Genomic DNA, 17,881 nt, shown 5'->3' with positions numbered 1-17,881 from the left:
AGCCTGACACCAACCCTGGGACTCTGGTGGGTCAGGAGGAGGAAAGTGAGGGGCTGGTTCCCGGTAAAGGAGGGCAGGAAGAGGAAGCCGGACTGAGGTCCCTAGAGCTGGGGAGCCTGCCTGCTCGTGGGCGAGAGGATCTGGCCTTGTCCTCTTCTCCCTCCGCCTTTGAGGGTGACTCTCCCAGAGAGGAACAGGAGCCAGCCCTGGCAAAGACAGTTGGGAGGGCGTGCCACCATGCAGTCGGGGGGCGGGGGGCACACATATAAATATAATAGCATTTAAAATATCAAATGCACATGGATAGCATTTGGTATATCAAATGTCAAAAGATCAGCCATCTATAGAGGTGTTGGCCTGTGGGGATAAACATGTCCAATGGTGGGGTAGGGGAGAGGAAGGAAGGAAGGAAGGAAGGAAGGCAATTGCTCCTATTAAGTCTGTGAAGGGCTGTCTCTTTGAGGAGGGCAGGGAGCTGTTCCTATTGGCAGCCGAGGACAGGACTTGCAAAAATGGGCTCATGTTACGGACAGAAAGGTACTGGCTGGATATTAGAATTTTTAAAGATACAGTCAGCATCGTTTAGCAGTTGAGTCAGCTTCCTAGGGAGGCCCTGAGCTCCCCCTCACTGGCAGCCTTTAAGCAGCCGCTGGAGGAACACATGTGAGGGGTTCTTTTGACTGATCTTCATTGAGGCCTGTATGGCCCTTCCAACTCTATGATTCTATCATGCAAGGATGTGCCTGACCTGTCTGTATCTTCCTTAGGGCTTCAAAGCGTCGGATGCAGAATGTTGCAAACCTCTCCATCCTGGCCATGTTTATAATGTACCTGCTGACGGCCATCTTTGGCTACCTCACCTTTTATGGTAAGGGATAAAACTCTCATCAGGTGAGAGGGGAGGAGGCCATTTCATTCTTTCTCAGGCAAAGGAAAAAGAGAGCTAACTTCTGATAACATCTCCTCAGCTACCAGGATTATATGGTTTCACTGCCCTATTCCCTCAGGGTCTCATAAATCTTACGGCAATACCATTTTCTCCTCTGTGGTACCTAGAGTTGCCACTTTTCAGATAATGGGTGTAATCACCCTGCTGCTGCACCCAGTTGTCCGCTGTTAATTATTGTGGCCGTGGGAGGAAAAAAACGGCATCATGATTCCATGATGTCATTTCTAGGTGAAACCCTGTAAGTGACATCACAGGCTACCATTACTCCAGGAATTCTACTGATCTCTATGGCTTTGTGCCATAGAGATTTGTGGAATTCCTAGAGGGATGAGGGTGATGTCACTTCAGGGTTTTAACCTGGAAATGACATCACAACATCAGCAACACCATTTTCCAGGTTTCCATCCCTGGAAAGCTTCTGCCGTACAGGCGACCGGGTGACAGCTGTGAGGGTACATCTTTTGCCTAGAAGGTCAGGAAATTATTTAAGGGGCCACTAAATATAAAACTACCAAGTATCAAACACACATATGCATCTATTACACATTAAAATCATCTAGTAAAATACCCATAGTAGCCTAAACATAAGTTATTTTAATTTGTAATAAATATATGTTTTTGATAGTAGTTTTATATTTAGTGGCCCCTTCAACAATTTCTTGACCCTATAAGTACTTAATTCTAGTTTTATAGGGTTAAGTTTGTTCCCCTGTTTTGTTTATGCACCTCTTTGGCCTGTTATGCATGGAAGACTTATCTTGGGGCTATTCACGTGCAGCAGGCTTGTAATGGTGTCTCCTTTCATTTCTCTGTTTACACGTGAGGAGGCAGCCCGCAGCCTGAAACATAGTTTTATGCAACATAGACATAGTTTTGTCTACTGATCTCTGCTAGCTCTTAAATTAACAGGGTTACTGTAAGTTTTCTTAACTCCGCCCATCAAATCAGTCTTAAAGGCACAGATCTCTCTCTCTCTCTCTCTCTCTTTTGTGCTGCTGCTGCCCTGGCAGTGAAGAGAGAGGCTTGTTTCAAAAGAAAGGCTGGTTTGAAATAAAGTTTTTAAAAGCTGTCCCATTCATCAGGGAGAGTGGAAGTAGAGCAAGGGAGGTGAGGTGGAGCCAAAAAGAGACCCTGTTTGGACTACTCCTTGGAAAAGCCCTGTCTGTTGTTGTTACATTGAGATACCAATATCTTGGTATCATCATTTAGAGAAGCTGGAAAGAGGGGGGCGGGTCGAGATGCAAAGCATGGACAGCAGTGTAAAGCTAGGCAGGCTGGCTGCGGGCAGAGGGAAGATGTCTGAGGCAAAGTTGTGCTTACTGGCAAATCTGCCCCGCCGTGGCAGTGAAGCAATTAAAATCATGCCAGAATTGGTCTCACTTGTTGCCGCGGGGAGAATGGGAAGTGAAAGTGGGGCTCCAGAAAATATATCTGTACAAAAAAATCTTGCTGCGACGGACATTCACCTCCATTACACAGCAGACCTGTTGTGCATAATTGGCTTTTGTTTGCCTACAGAAGGCAGAGAGGGAAGAGAAGCCTTCTAAATTTAAAATGTAGGTGTTCCTCCCCCTTCCCTCTCCATTGCTCAGATGTGACTTTTCTGCTTTCTGGCAGGGTTTGTGGAAGCTGAAATGTTGCACACTTACATCAAAGTGGACCCCCTGGATCAGCTTATCCTCAGTGTGCGGCTGGCGGTCCTCCTTGCGGTGACGCTGACGGTGCCTGTGGTTCTGTTCCCAGTAAGAGAAAATCACTCTCTCTCCCCCACGTGTAGCACTGAATGGCCGCCCTGCTGATTTGTGTCCCAAGCAAAAGAGCCCTTCCCTAGTCAGCCTTCCTTTCCTTTCTTAGTTGATCCCAGAGTCAGGGGCAGACGTGGGACAAAGCTAGTGGTGTAGCTCCTTTTGATTAGAATCAACCAAAATATCACGGAATCAGAGCAAGTTTTCAGATTCCTCAAATGGTGCAGTCTTTGCACAAGCAGAATGTGGGGGGGGGGGGGGGGAGCAGCAGTCAGTTAAACCCAGTGTGTCCTGAGCTGTTTTTCCACTTGCTCCAAATGTTGGTAAGCAGTTTCTGAGCGCTGTAAGACACGAGAAAGACATTGTAGAGCAGTGATGGCGAACCTATGGCACGGGTGCCAGAGGTGGCACTCGGAGCCCTCTCTCTGGGCATGCACACACAGAGTTCATCATGTGGGGGGCGGAAAATCCCCCCCCCCCCCACATCTAGGCTGGCCTGGGTCACTGAACACGATGTGTGCGCACTGCGGTGAGCAGGGAGGACTCGGCTGGTGCGCCTGGTGCCTGTGCTCCGAGTGGCTGCTGCCTGAGGGGTAGGGGCGCAGAGGAGGCAGAGATGCTAGAGAGGCACAGAGTGGTGCGGGCGGGACTTGCTGGAGGCTAGAGCAGGCTGGCCCCTGCTTGAACGTGTGGGGTGGAGGAAGAGGGAGCCAACCAGTTTTTTCTAAACTAAAACCCCAGCATTCAGGTTAAATTACCGGGTTGGCACTTTGCAATAAATAAGTGGGGTTTGGGTTGCAATTTGGGCACTCGGTCTCAAAAAGGTTCGCCATCACTGTTGTAGAGGCTGCCTGTGCCCAGCCTGGTGACGTTTCTTCCGCTTGTGTACTGCTGGAGAGCTCGGCTGCTGTGGACAGTTCTGCCAAGCAAAGCCTTTGAAATTGTTTCATGCAGGTTCTCTAATGGACCGTGGGAGGGGATCTCTCCTTGCGTCTGCGCACCGCTGCTGGCAGCCGTCGTTTGGGCAGTGGGTGGGGAAGCCTTGGTTGTCGCTCGACCCGCTTGGCTCACGTCCATGCTTGTCCCCCTGTAGATCCGCAGGGCCATCCAGCAGCTGCTTTTCCACAATAAGGACTTCAGCTGGCTCCGCCACGTCATCATCGCCACCTGCCTCCTCGTGTTGGTCAACCTCCTTGTCATCTTTGTGCCGAACATCAAGGATATCTTTGGAGTCATTGGTAAGTAGGCGCCGCATTCCTGGCTACGTGGTCTATTCATTTAGGCTCCTCACAGGGGACATTAAGCGGCTTACAAAAACATCCCAGAAAAATATATTTATTCCACTGGCCTAGCCTCAGACCAACTCTTAGAAATGGGACTTCAGAAAGCAAAAAATGAGGATCACCCACACTTTTTGGATATGGCGTTGCAAAACGAAATGGCTCTGCTCCCAACTCTATTGTCAGTTATGGACAGCCGCAGAAGGCCATTGCTTTCACATCCTGCATGTGAGCTCCCAAAGGCACCTGGTGGGCCACTGCAAGTAGCAGAGAGCTGGACTAGATGGACTCTGGTCTGATCCAGCTGGCTTGTTCTTATGTTCTTATGGACAGGGGAGCTGACCTCCTCTCTGCCCCACTGCGGCATCAGGTATGTGCCTGACGTGCTCTTGCTTTCCGTGGGGAAAGCTAAGAGCAAGAGCAGTAGGTGCATGGCAACCTCCTTGTATGTCAGTAGAAGGAAGTTTGCCGCACACCACTTCTGCTCCCCGCATGTGGCAACCTCCTTGCCCATCAGTAGAAGGAAGTTTGCTGCACTGGGGTTCAGTTGCCAGTGCCCCATGGGGGCCTCCTGCATAATTGGCCTATACAGACCATTAAAAACACGAATGGGACTTGCTACTGTCCCATCTTTAACTTCTATTACTATTTCCAAATTTCACTGGGCCTTTTCCAGAGCATGTTTTAATGCTCTTCTGGGCGCTTTACTTACAGGGAGATTCCAACATTGGCCACCAAAGGGGTAGGGTTCGTTTGCCGACCGCCAGAGGCGGCCAGCCTTGGAGCAGGCCGCACACCTAGAAGCCAGCTGCGTGGCCTGGAGGGGCCCTTTCTCTGGCATTAGCCAGGATGCCTGGGGGAGGTGGCGGCTGCCAGAGGCCCCTGCGGGGGGCCGGCTGGCCGCAGATTGGGCCGTGTGCCTGGACTGGAGAAAGGCCCCTCCCCGGACAGCACAACTGGCCCATAGGCATGCAGCACGCTCTGGGAAGGCCACCATGGCGCAGCCTGCCTAGGTGGCCTTCCAGTGCACAGCCCAATCTGCAGCCAGCCAACCCCCCATGGGGGGGCAGTGCTTCCCGGCTCGGCAAGTCTCCTCCCCATCCGGAGAGCCCAGGGCAGGAAGGAGAGCTGAGCCAGAGCCCTCTGTTCCACCTCCCTCCAAACGCTGCCCTGCTTGTCTCTCCTCCCCGCCCTGGGCTCCGAGGTGCTAAAAGCCCCGTCGCTCTCTCTCCTAGGGGAGGGGGAGCAAGGAGGCTTTTAACAACCGGTTCGCCCTAACAGGCCGAACTGGCTGAATCCCACCACTGTCCCCGGCCCAAAGGATATCCGGTTGGCCTTGACCAGAACCAGGGCTTTTTCGGCCTGGTGGAACTTTGAGAATAAAACTGCAAGGATTGTCATGCCCTTATATAAAGCCGTGGTGCGACCGCACTTGGAGTACTGTGTTCAGTTCTGGTCCCCACATCTCAAAAAGGATATTGAAGAGATAGAGAAAGTGCAGAGAAGGGCAACGAGGATGATTGAGGGACTGGAGCACCTTCCTTATGAGGAGAGGCTGCAGCGTTTGGGACTCTTTAGTTTGGAGAGGAGACGTCTGAGGGGGGATATGATTGAAGTCTATAAAATTATGCATGGGGTAGAAAATGTTGACAGAGAGAAATTTTTCTCTCTTTCTCACAATACTAGAACCAGGGGGCATTCATTGAAAATGCTGGGGGGAAGAATTAGGACTAATAAAAGGAAACACTTCTTCACGCAACGTGTGATTGGTGTTTGGAATATGCTGCCACAGGAGGTGGTGATGGCCACTAACCTGGATAGCTTTAAAAGGGGCTTGGACAGATTTATGGAGGAGAAGTCGATCTATGGCTACCAATCTTGATCTTCCTTGATCTCAGATTGCAAATGCCTTAACAGACCAGGTGATCGGGAGCAACAGCTGCAGCAGGCCATTGCTTTCACATCCTGCATGTGAGCTCCCAAAGGCACCTGGTGGGCCACTGCGAGTAGCAGAATGCTGGACTAGATGGACTCTGGTCTGATCCAGCAGGCTCTTTCTTATGTTCTTATGTTCTTAACTCTGCCAGCTGACACCACAGCCCTGCGGGACCTTAAATCAGTTCCGCAGGGCCTGAAAGACAGATGCTCCACCGGGCCTTTGGTTGAGGCCATCCCGTGATTTGTGCCTTCCATCTGAAATAGCCAGCCCCAAATATCCACATTCATATATCCATACTAACATCATCAGTACCATCTGTGCTTTCCCATCTGGTGCATCTGCTCTCCCCCCCCCCTCCACACACACCTTTTCTCCCCCCACAATGAAAAGGAACAGATAGCAATGGGAGATAGATACCTAGGCTTGGGCTTATTGCATATGAATTATTTTTAAGAATTTACATAAAAACATCTGACTTCAAAACATAAAAACTTTTTTTAGAGTTGTGTAATGTTTTGATTTGATGTACCTTGTACCGGGCTTCTAACCTCTGAATGTAAGCCGACCTGACCCCGACCTGAATCGGACGGGGTAGAAGTTTAATTTTTTAAAAAGACATTAAAGAGTGCAGGTCGAGTGCAGTCGACAGGGCGGGACCCCCAACAAATAGGGCAGCAGGACGACAGAAATCTGAAAACAAACAAATCTCCAAGTGAGCTGGAATAGAACGTGAGCATTTAAACATGATACGTTAAGTAAAAACTATCTAGTCTGGAGGATACTTCCCAGGGTTTGATCACTGGGGTTGGGTGCCAGACATCTTCTATTATTAATCAAATTATTTATTGAAGGCTACTACTGCTGCCGTAGTTTTATAGTTTTAAGGTTTTGTATTTTAACTGGGGTTATTCGATTTGTTTTATTGTATTGTTGTTTGTTGTGCACCGCCCTGAGCCCTTTGGGGGTAGGGCGGTTTACCAAATCGAGTGAGTGAATGAATGAATGAATGAATGAATGAATGAATGAATGAATGAATAAATAAATAAATAAATAAATACTTAAAGTGATAGGCAGAAATACAGCAGCAGAGGACACCTTTACCAGTGCAACTTTCTGACCGTTTAATTACAGTACAGTCCTATTTATCTATGAAAAAAACTCCTCTTTCCGTTTTACACAATTTGTGGAAAGCGAGCGTTGAGGGGCACAGACTACGCGGGGGGGGGGGGGTCTGACACTCTCCCGAGGGAATGCGAACTCTCTCAGAGGTTTCCCTCTGGACATTCAAGCATCACGATTGGCCACAGTTTGCCAGAGGGGAGGACGTGACAAGACATGCCCCCCCCCCCACCATAAAAAGGCGCTCCCAGGTTGCAACCCCGTTTTTCCTCATGGCTGAAAAGGTGGGTACAGCTGCGTCCAGGAATGTCATCTTCTGCCGTGTTCTTCTTTTCCTCAGGAGCGACTTCAGCCCCCAGCCTCATCTTCATCCTTCCCAGCATCTTCTACATCCGCCTCATCCCCAATGAGAAAGAGTCGCTGCTATCCAGGTCTAAAATCCAGGTACTTGATGCTGTGGGGAGGGAGCAGAAAAGCAGGTTCGGTGCCAAAGGAGGGGCTGTGAGCCAGTGGTAGAGCAAAGTCACCCAACAGGCTTCATGTGCAGGAGTGGGGTAACAAACTCGGATGTGGATTAAAAGAGGAAGAAGAGGCGATATCCTCACTGGTGATTAATCCTGGGATAGTCACCCAAAATATCCAGGTTTCCTCGCGATCTCCCCACTGTCGAACCGTGGAACACAGATCAGTCCCGTTTCTGACACTTCCCCGCTCCCCACCCCCAATCATGGGATTTTCCTGGACCTGCTTGTATATGCACCTTTTTGACAAAACACTACAATGGGAGCTAATAGGAGATGGGGGCTACACATTTGAAAGTCCATAACTTTGGCCCCCATGAACCACACTTCACCAAACTTGGGTGATATCATCAGCATAGTCTCCTACTGATACCACCCAGGTTTTGTGAAGTTTGGTCCAGGGGATCCAAAGCTATGGACTCCCAAAGGGGGTGCCCCATCCCCCATTATTTCCAATGGGAGCTAATAGGAGATGGGGGCTACACATTTGAGGGTCCATAACTTTGGCCCCCCTGAACCAAACTTCACCAAGCCTGGGTGGTATCATCAGGAGAGTCTCCTAAAGGTACTCTGAAATTTTGCTGCTGCTAGCTTAACAATTGCACCCCTGACAGCAGGCGCACGCGCACGCGCACACACACACACACCCCACACCCCCCACCCGGGCAGGTCTGGATGTCTTCACTAGAAACACGCTGCAGTGAGGATGTTGGAACCTGGATGAAAAGGTGCTGATTCTTTTGAAACTTGGTTGTATCTAGATTAAATTTTCAGTGGGAATTTGGGCAGAGTTGGTTTTTATACCCCGCTTTTCTCTACCTCAAGGAATCTCATAGCGGCTTACTATGTCTTTCTTTCCCCTCACACACAACTGGCATCTTGTGAGGTAGGTGGGGCCGAGATTGTTCTGAGACAACCAAGGTCATTAGAAGTCAATGGGCATCTCCTCCCATATTGCTGGTGGCTTGGAACGAGTTTGACTCCTGGGAAAGAATGGGGGTGCAAGGCGAGGAAGAAGAGAATGGGGAGGCAGGGAGGGAGGGAGGAATATGGCGGTTTCAGTCAACTTTGCCCAGGCTGAACATGGGGGAAGGGCAGAGCCGTCACTCTCCGCTCAGGCCACTCAGGGAGTAGCAGTGGTGTAGTGGTTAAGAGCAGGTGCACTCTAATCTGGAGGAACCGGGTTTGATTCCCCGCTCTGCCCCTTGTGCTATGGAGGCTTATCTGGGGAATTCAGATTAGCCTGTGCACTCCAACACACACCAGCTGGGTGACCTTGGGCTAGTCACAGCTTCTCGGAGCTCTCTCAGCCCCACCCACCTCACAGGGTGTTTGTTGTGAGGGGGGAAGGGCAAGGAGATTGTAAGCCCCTTTGAGTCTCCTGCAGGAGAGAAAGGGGGGATATAAATCCAAACTCTCCTTCTTCTTTGAGCCTTGTGACATCCCAGTGACAGTGGCGATCCACGGCATCACAACCCTCCATCCCAGTTTGAGAATTTCTTCAGGTTTCGCTGTTTCTTCCTCCTCCTTCTAGGCCGCCTGTTTCGCTGCCCTTGGCTTCATTTTCATGGTGATGAGTCTCAGTTTCATCATTGCTGATTGGGTGACGACAGGGAAGAACAGCATCGGAGGGCACTAACCCCCTCTTGTACCCCCAAGAGACACAGTGGAGTGGTTCCAACCAGGGAGAATCCTTCAGTGCCGGGGAGAGAGCACCACCAACTCTTGTGTATCCTTGTTCATCCTGGAGATGCCGCCGCCGCCCTTCACTGTGGGGGAAGTATTCAGCGGCACCCCGTGTTACCATGGCGGTTGCACAAGGGCCCTGGAGCAGCACCAGGAGCTTCTCTGAAGGCCGCCCAGGCTCCAGTGGCCGTGAAACAGCCGATCAGAAGACAAGCAACCCTGTTGCCCGGACGCAGCGTCATCTCTCCTCATTGGTTGCCATTGGTGCTATGATCACACAGTCGACTGCCGAGTGCCTTCTGGAGTCTGTGGTAACCACAGATTTCCCCCTCATTTTCTCTCATCCCTGGCAATATGATACTGTTACTGCATTGTTTGTCTCGACAAAACCGTGTGGGTTTGTGTACTGTCCGGTGCCACAGGACAGTCTTTCAACACTTGCTCTTTCTCTTCCCCCATTCAAGAAATAATCCCTGACTGGTCCTGCTTTTTTCTGTCTCTGTAGTAACAGCGCTTAGTTGTCTTCCCGTCGTTCAGCGTGGAAGCAGCAGGGCTCTGGCCTTAACATTACCGTGGCCCCAGCCTCCATTTGCTTGTCTTTTATCCCTCTGCCTGGTAGCAGACAGGGGACCGTTGCACCAGCTGTGCCTTGGGGGTACTGGCCCCCAACTTGGGGAATGGCACAAGACAACAGTGCCCTTAGTGGACAATCTAATTTATTTGTTGGTATTTAATTTGGACCTGGCTACCAGACCAAAGACTGCAGCGTAAACATTCTGGGGCCTACATGATTTGCATCAAGTTTCCTAGTTTCCTCTGGCAGAGAAGGCGGCCCAGGGTGTTCAAATGGGAGGGTGAGCAGGCCCTGTGCTTGGCTTAGTTCTCAGCTCTAGAAGGGGAACGGGGTGTCAAATTTCAGAAGGAACTTTTGAAACATGAGTTCTGAGGTGGAAAATGTAGATATATTGGTGGAGGGTCCTTTCTCGAAGTGAAGTTATATGTTAACCTGGGGTCATCCAGAAAAGTTTCCTTCTATACTGTGTCTCACAAAAAGATGTTAGAACTCAGCATGCCAGACCTTCTTTGTTGTAGAATGCGCTCCGCCTGGGTCCTAGTGCCTACCTCATCAAGCTCCAGCCATTCATTCGAAAGTTTGATGATAGTCATTCAATGAACTATAAATGTTCTTGTATCATAGTGCCATGTTCAATAATGCACAAAATAATGGTTTTGACAAAAGCAGCCCGCAAGAATGATTGATAATTCTCATATTCATTCGGGACTATATTCTAATGCGGAAGCATGTGATTTTCTCAACCGTTGCACCTCAACTGACTGAACAAACACCTTTATCTGAGACAGAGTATAGCTATAGTACTGTACTGCCTTCTGGTCCTGAGAGAAAGCAGTGTTGCTTTCTGGTGTTGCTTTGGACACAACCTTCCATCATTTATTCCCATATCATCCATAGACAGAAACTGCTCAGCAGAGGTGAAGCTCCAAGGGGACTGGGGGTGCGCTTTGCACCAGACGTGCACCTGGGGGGGGGGGGGCGGCACAAAAATTCAGGTTTGCCGATTTTGTAATTTTTTTGTGTTTTTTCATTTTCTGGGCTGCAGGGGGTGCAGTTTTTAGGCTAGCAGCACCAAAATTTCAGTGTATCTTTAGGAGTCTCTCCTGATTATACCACCCGGGTTTGGTGAGGTTTAGTACAGGGGGTCCAAAGTTATGGACTCCCAAAGGGGGTACCCCATCCCCCATTGTTTCTAATGGAAGTTAAAAGGAGATGGGGGCTCCACCTTTGGACCCCATGAACCACACTTTACCAAACCTGGGAGGTATCATCAGGAGAGTCTCCTAAAGATACCCTGAAATTTTGGTGCTACTAGCCTAAAAACTGCGCTTCCTGCAGGCCAAAACTGGAAAAACACTAAAAATACAAAAACCACAAACGACCAGGGGTGGGGGGTGTGAGGTGGTGCGGTGCGCAAAACTCAAATGTTGCACCAGGCACCATTTTCCTAGCTACACCTCTGCTGCTCAGTGTTACTGGATTCAGTCCTGTTTAAGAAACACGACTCTTGTTGCATGGGTGGGGGATCTCTCTAACCATTCATGTGATCAAAAAACTAATATTTTGGATGAGTGTGACACTTATGGATAAGGCGTGTGTACCACAAAGAGCATATATTCCACATTCATGCCAATGTCTATGGAAAATACCTCCACACAATCAGCTGAGGTAGGCCATATCAGCAGAACGCCGCCGCCGCCCCCCCCCCCCCCAATGCAGCTTAATTTTAGGAGAAAGGTTGAAATCTTGCCCTGGTGCATGGGTTGGTGACGTAACTCCAGGTTCATGGGCAATAGTCACAGCAGCCTAGGCCTGTGTCTCATTTTCTGCCCTAAGACCTCTAAGCTTGGGTGGGGTAGTTTGTGAGGCAAAATGGCTGAAGGGAGACCTTCCTATTCTGATCTCACACTATCTCTTCCCATTTCTCAAGGCCAATCTGAGAAGGTCACAGAACCACACAGAACACAGGGCCGTTCATGTCAAGATACCACCACAGTCTCACTTGAGAGAGTCAAAGTGGATATCTCCAGTGGCGGCTGGATATCTCGTGGAACTACACCTGACCTCCAGACAACAGAAGTCAGTGCCCCTGGAGAAATGGCTATTTTGGAGGGTGGCATTATACCCCACTGAATTCCCCCCCCCCTTCCTAAACTCCAACCCTCTTCAGACTTCACCCCCAAACCCCCACAAATTTCCCAACTGGGAGCAAATGACACTGAGTATAAGGGAGGAGCGCCCCTCAATATTAAAGCAAGGGTGACAATCATCTGAGCCCAAACTCGTCTCTCCTAGGACAACACAACAAATCCACATCGTTATTCCCATTTGTCAGGGAGTTAATCTTCCACTCAGCTTTTAATTCCAAATAACATTACACAGATTTAATTTATGGCACTGACCTCATCAGCCGTGAAAGTGCTTCACAGAATAAGTACACCAGATTTCTTCTGTTCCCATTCTTGAATATTCTGTAGCTCCCTCTTTCTTGCCTACTTTTTTCAAAATGCCGTTGCTTCCCCTAGAGTTTGATCCACGGAGCCACAACTGTGTCTCTTGGTATCGGTTGGCATTCTTGCAACGGCATTCATGGGAGCTTCGGGCTGGATGGCCAGTTAGAGGTGATAACATCAAAGGGCAGCGAATGGTCAAGTGTTTTGTTTTGTTAGTTCGACACATTAACTGTCACTCCATGCTGGCTGTTAGCGTATGTTGTGTGCCCAAAATGACCTCTGTTAAAGGTTAAAGAACTCTTTTGCAGAGAGGCAGATCTTCCATAGAGCAAAATGTGTCCAATCCTAGGCAGCATTCAGGTGAACCCTGGCGGCTGTACAGCATGTGGGGTTGTTGGTGCGACTCAGCATTGATTGTTCCGTGTAGAAAATAAATAGAAGGGGCTGGGAAACGTTGTTTTTCCCATTCTCATTTGCTTTAATAAGAGCTCCCCCCCCCCTCTTATCACAAATGTAATAGAAATGCAATTAACCCATTCCACCACCCTCGACCGCCAGAAAGCAGCAAAAGCAAACCCCATAATAAACAGGCCTCCCGACATAAGTCACTTTGGGTTCCCCCTGGGGAGAAAAAGTATATGAGTGCTATCATTGTCAAGTTGCAACCAGCATGTGGCAACCCCAGAGAGAGGCTTTCAAGGAGAGTGAGAAGCAGAGGTAGTTTGCCATTGGCTTCTGCAGAGCCGTCGGTGGTGGTCTCCCATGCAAGCATCAAACCTTGCTTAGTTTCCAGGATCTGATGAGGTTGGGTTAGGCTCTGCCACCTTCCCCCCCATTCTTGAGAATAGTGATGTGTAAATAAATAAAAACACCAGTGCTTTCTTTGGGTGTCAAAAAAGATGGCCGGGCATTTTCCCAAGTGCCCCCACCTGCTCTCCCGCTCAGATCTTGCTCCACTCACCGTCCATCTCCAAACATAGAGAGGCATAAATCTATTGCCATTCTTTTGCAATGGCAAACGAATGTCCTCCCACCCCTAATCAAGCCACACAAACAGACTGGCTGGGATTAAAACTACAGGTGCTCAGATGCCTGTTGATTCTGCTCCTGATCTGTTTGCTGGCCTGGAACAGAGAGAGATGGTTTTTAATTATCAGTTCGACTGTTTGTCGATCCACCCGAGGCTCTTTGGCCCGTCAGCACAATAGACTTTTTTGTGCACACACGTTCTTGCACAGCCCGATTGAGTCCTACGGGCCTCCGTCCTTGCTTCTCTACTCTGAAATGGCAGTTATTTAAATATACAGTTAAATAGTCACAGATCATATAAATCACTCATAAATCAATCCTGCCAATAAATTCCAAACCCTTCGTGTTTATCTAAGCAATCCCTAGTGACACTGGCCGCTGCCAGTCGGTTTGAATCCGCACCGTCTGAGCATGCGCGGTTTTGGAAAAAGAACCAGTTCAAATCTGATCGACAGGCATTGACAGATGTTCGGAATAAGCCAAATAGGCCAGATGATCCATTCACTTCGGCCCAAGACCTTCAAACAGAATGAGTCCAACCATCCAGGATGTCAACAGCAAAATTCGCAGCCTCCCTAATTGAAACTGCAACTATACACAGTTGGAGTTCTAGGTGAGACAGCTGGCTGAGTAAATATCTGGGATGGATGTTCTGTTTCCCCAAGCATCTTTTGCACACACACACACCCATTCAGGTTTTCCCAAAATGGCAGGCATATTTCTCAAACCTGCTTACTCTGCACCTTTCTCGTATGGCCTCATTTTTTTCCTTCCTCTTTTGCAGTCTGTGAAAACCTCAGGATAGCTTTGCACACGTACTCAAGGGCTCGGATTCTGCTTTGGGCGGGGGCTTGGTTTTAAGGGAGGAGGGAACACAAATTCCAAATGTGAAGTTGATGTAAGGACACAGTATTTGTATAATGTTGGAATTCAATAAAAAAATACTTGCTGACTCACAGAAGCCTATTTTGTTTGTCTTTAATGTGCTGCAGGACTCTAATTCTGTTCTGCTGATGGAGACAGTAGTATGCTGTTACACACACACACACACACACATATATTCGTACCTGTTTAGGCAGCATGTAAATGTTCACTTGGTTGTAAGATTCTACAGGGAGGGTCGTTGTCGTCGTTGGTGGCACACCCTACTTGTTGCATATGCTTATATTGATACATCGCAGTGGTGGCGAACCTTTGGCACTCCAGATGTTATGGACTACAATTCCCATCAGCCCCCGGTCATCAGCCAATTGGTCATGCTGGCAGGGGCTGATGGGAATTGTAGTCCATAACATCTGGAGTGCCAAGGGTTCGCCACCACTGATATATTGCCATCATGGCTGCATTTTTTAAAAAAGCAAAACAATATCACCATATTGATATACCATTGGCTCATTCCGCACATGCAGAATAATGCACTTTCAAACTGCTTTCAGTGCTCTTTGAAGCTGTGCGGAATGGCAAAATCCACTTGCAAACAGTTGTGAAAGTGGTTTGAAAACACATTATTTTGCGTGTGCGGAAGGGGCCATTGTGTTGGTAGGCTATGCCAGTTCTCCAAATTCCCAGTTTTTATTTATTTTTAAAAATAAGTCTCCAGTCCCTTTCCTCATGGAGGTACAAGGAAAAACGCATAGCTCAGCAATAGAAGGAGATACTTTTTAAAAATGACACTTAGCCATTCAGAGAAACTTCTTGACTCACCATTACAACTGTATATTGATGTATGGAAATTTTAGGGCCATTTTTTTAAAACAAAAACAAAAAAACCTCTTCAGGGTGTGGCTGGGACAGGGAACGGTTTGACAATGATGACAATCCAGTCATTGGAAATTGGACTGGAAGTGGGAGGGACAAAGAAAGCCAACAGGAAAATTATGTCTGAGGGAAAAGAGGCAGCTCAGAATCAGCTTCTAGAAAAAGGCCGGGGAAATCAAACCTGAACTGTGCCTCGAAGCTAAATGGGCTAAACTGAGGCTATTGTGATTTGATCTCATTATGAGAAGACGAGACACAACAAAAGACAATAATGTTAGGAAAAGCTGAAGGCAGCAAGAAAAAAGGAAGACCCAACGTGAGATGGATTGACTACAAAAGAAGCCATAACCCACAGTTTCCAACACCTGAGCAAGGCTGTTCAGGACAGGACATTTTGATTCACAGGGTCTCCATGAGACAGAAATGACTTCATGGCACTTCACACACACAAAAAGTGGTTTCAAGAGAGTGGGTGGGCAGAGGCGTAGCTAGGGGAAATGGAGCCTGGTGCAAAATCTGAGTTTTGCTCCCCCCCCCCCCCCCGGGCCCAAGTTCGTTTTTGTATTTTTAGTAAAAAAAAATTAGTAAAAATTTAGTAAATGTTTTAGTAAAAATACAAAATCAGTGAATCAGTCAGTTTTTGGACTGCAGGGAGTGCAGTTTTTAGGCTAGCAGCATCATAATTTCATGGTATCTTTAGGTGACTCTCCTGATTATACCAGCCAGGTTTGGTGAAGTTTGGTTCAGGGGGTCCATAACTTTGGACCCCTGAACCAAACTTCACCAAACCTGGCTGGTGTAGCCCCCATCTCCTATTAGCTCCCATTGTAGTCTATAATTTTGGACCTCCTCAACCAAATCGCACCTAACGTGGATGGTATCATCAGGAGAGTCCCCCAAAAACTCCCTGAAATTTTGATGCTGCTAGCCCAGGGGTAGGGAGCCTGCGGCTCGAGAGCCGCATGCGGCTCTTCTGCCCTTGCACTGCGGCTCCCCGAGCCGAGCCGCCAGCCCCATCCTTGACCGCCCTGCAGGTAGCAGGGCAGGCGCACCAACTGCCCACGGCCGGTTGGGCTGCGCCATGGGCTTCCCCTCTTGCCCGCCCCATTGGAGCGGGGCGGGTGCTTTCCCGGCGGCCGGTGAGGCTGATCCACCGGCTTCATCCTTGCCCACCCTGCAGCCAGCAGGGTGGACGCACCAGTTGCCCGCGGCCAGCTGAGCCACGCCGCGGGCTTCCCCTCTCGCCCGCCCCGTTTGAGTGGGGCAGGTGCTTTCCTGGCGGCCGGCGAGGCCGAGCTGCTGGCCCCATCCTTGCCCGCCCTGCAGGCAGCAGGGTGGACACATCCATGCGCTTCTCAGAATGAGCGGAGTAAAAGGTAAAAAAACCCAATACATACAGTGTTATCTTTAATTTAAATGTCAAAAATTATTTGCGGCTCCAAGTGTTTCTTTTCCCGTGGAAAACGGGTTCAAATGGCTCTTTGAGTGTTAAAGGTTCCCTACCCCTGTGCTAGCCTAAAAACTGCACCCCCTGCAGGCCACAAACTGAAAAACACAAAAAAATACAAAAAACCCTGAAATTTTTGCTGCCCCCCCCCAGGGGTGCGCCCGGTGCAGTGCACACCATCCGGTCCCCTTGTAGCTCCGCCTCTGCAGGTGGGAAAAAACTAAAGCCCCCCAAATGTGTGCAGAAATTAGGAGTAAACTGAAGCAGTATTGGAGCCAGAACAGATGGGGAAAATCCATGCGGAAAAGGGTTAATAACAGATTTCCTGGGCAACTGAATGGTTCCATACAAACCTCTTTCTCCAGAATGAACAGAATTTGTTCACTCAGCTTTCTGAGAGGACCTAGAAGGTGTCACTACAAACAGTTGCATTCCAGGATTTTTGGTGTTGTCCTACCCTTGTTTGAAGAAGTGGTCTCTGAGGCAGTTAGTGGCATAGTGGCTTAAGCATTGCTTGACCTGCGGCTCCTAGTTTCATTGCCTCCCTTACTTAGCAGCCATGAAAACCTTTCAAAAGCTTTAATTCATGATGTTTGGGGGGCGGGGGGGAGGAGATTCGAGCTGCCTGCTTCCCTCCCAAACAGCTATCTGGTAGCATTTCAGCCTGTATTGGCTGCTTGTGCACCCATGATGATATGCCTATTATGTAAAAGACTAGCTGTGACGGTGACGACTCGCTTCCAGCCAATCACCACACCTGGCTCACTTCCAGCCAATTGCCACACACACAGCTTAGGGGCGGGGCTAATACAGAATGGGTTAAAAAAACCCCAGAAACTAAACAGCGGAATGTGGCGGTTACTCACCACTACTTTGGGTTTTGACAGAGTATAAATACAAATAAATACATGTATGTCTGGGGTATGAGTTACATTGCGGGCATGAGGTAATAATTCCTCCCACAGCTTCTTCCCTGCAGTGGTGTTCTTGGCTCCTATATTTGCATAACCTTGGAAAAAGTGGCAAAAATGTTTAACGTGTGTATGTTTTTGTGTATGGGATGAAGTGAACTGGTAACGGCCAGTGTAGGGTATTGATTGGTGAGGAAGTGTCCAACGTGTTTTCCCCCCACTTTCCCGCTTGATCCCCCACAATTGAGAGGGAGACAGAGAATACCTGTGTATTCAAGAAGGTGTTTCAACAGCTTGTTCAGATGCCAAACCACTTCTGCATTTTTAAAGTAGTTCCCTTTCTAGTCTGCCTTCCTGACAGTCACCTCAATTTTGCCTTTACAGTCTGTCCTTTGCTCAGGTCTGCGTTTGGCACAACAGGGAGAATTTTGTACAGAATTTTGTACCTGCTTTCAGGTGCTCAGCTTCTG

The 17,881-nt window shown here is 48.8% G+C and overlaps 1 protein-coding gene across 2 annotated transcripts in view; it reads left to right on the top strand.

Annotated features, from left to right (window-relative positions):
• SLC38A5 (solute carrier family 38 member 5) overlaps positions 1-10,835 on the top strand; it is a 73,363-nt gene extending 62,528 nt beyond the window's left edge. For both annotated transcript variants that reach the window (XM_048490930.1, XM_048490929.1), the window contains exons 12-16: positions 768-868; positions 2,567-2,691; positions 3,788-3,932; positions 7,373-7,476; positions 9,088-10,835. In XM_048490930.1, the coding sequence (XP_048346887.1) occupies positions 768-868; positions 2,567-2,691; positions 3,788-3,932; positions 7,373-7,476; positions 9,088-9,192 (580 nt within the window). In that variant the 3' untranslated portion in view covers positions 9,193-10,835. The remainder of the gene's footprint in view (positions 1-767; positions 869-2,566; positions 2,692-3,787; positions 3,933-7,372; positions 7,477-9,087) is intronic.
• The last annotated feature ends 7,046 nt before the right edge of the window (positions 10,836-17,881 follow it).

Source organism: Sphaerodactylus townsendi, linkage group LG03, assembly GCF_021028975.2.
Source record: "Sphaerodactylus townsendi isolate TG3544 linkage group LG03, MPM_Stown_v2.3, whole genome shotgun sequence".
NCBI lineage: Eukaryota > Metazoa > Chordata > Lepidosauria > Squamata > Sphaerodactylidae > Sphaerodactylus > Sphaerodactylus townsendi.
The sequence above is the reverse complement of the archived record's forward strand: the minus strand, read 5'-3'. Positions and strand labels throughout refer to the sequence as shown.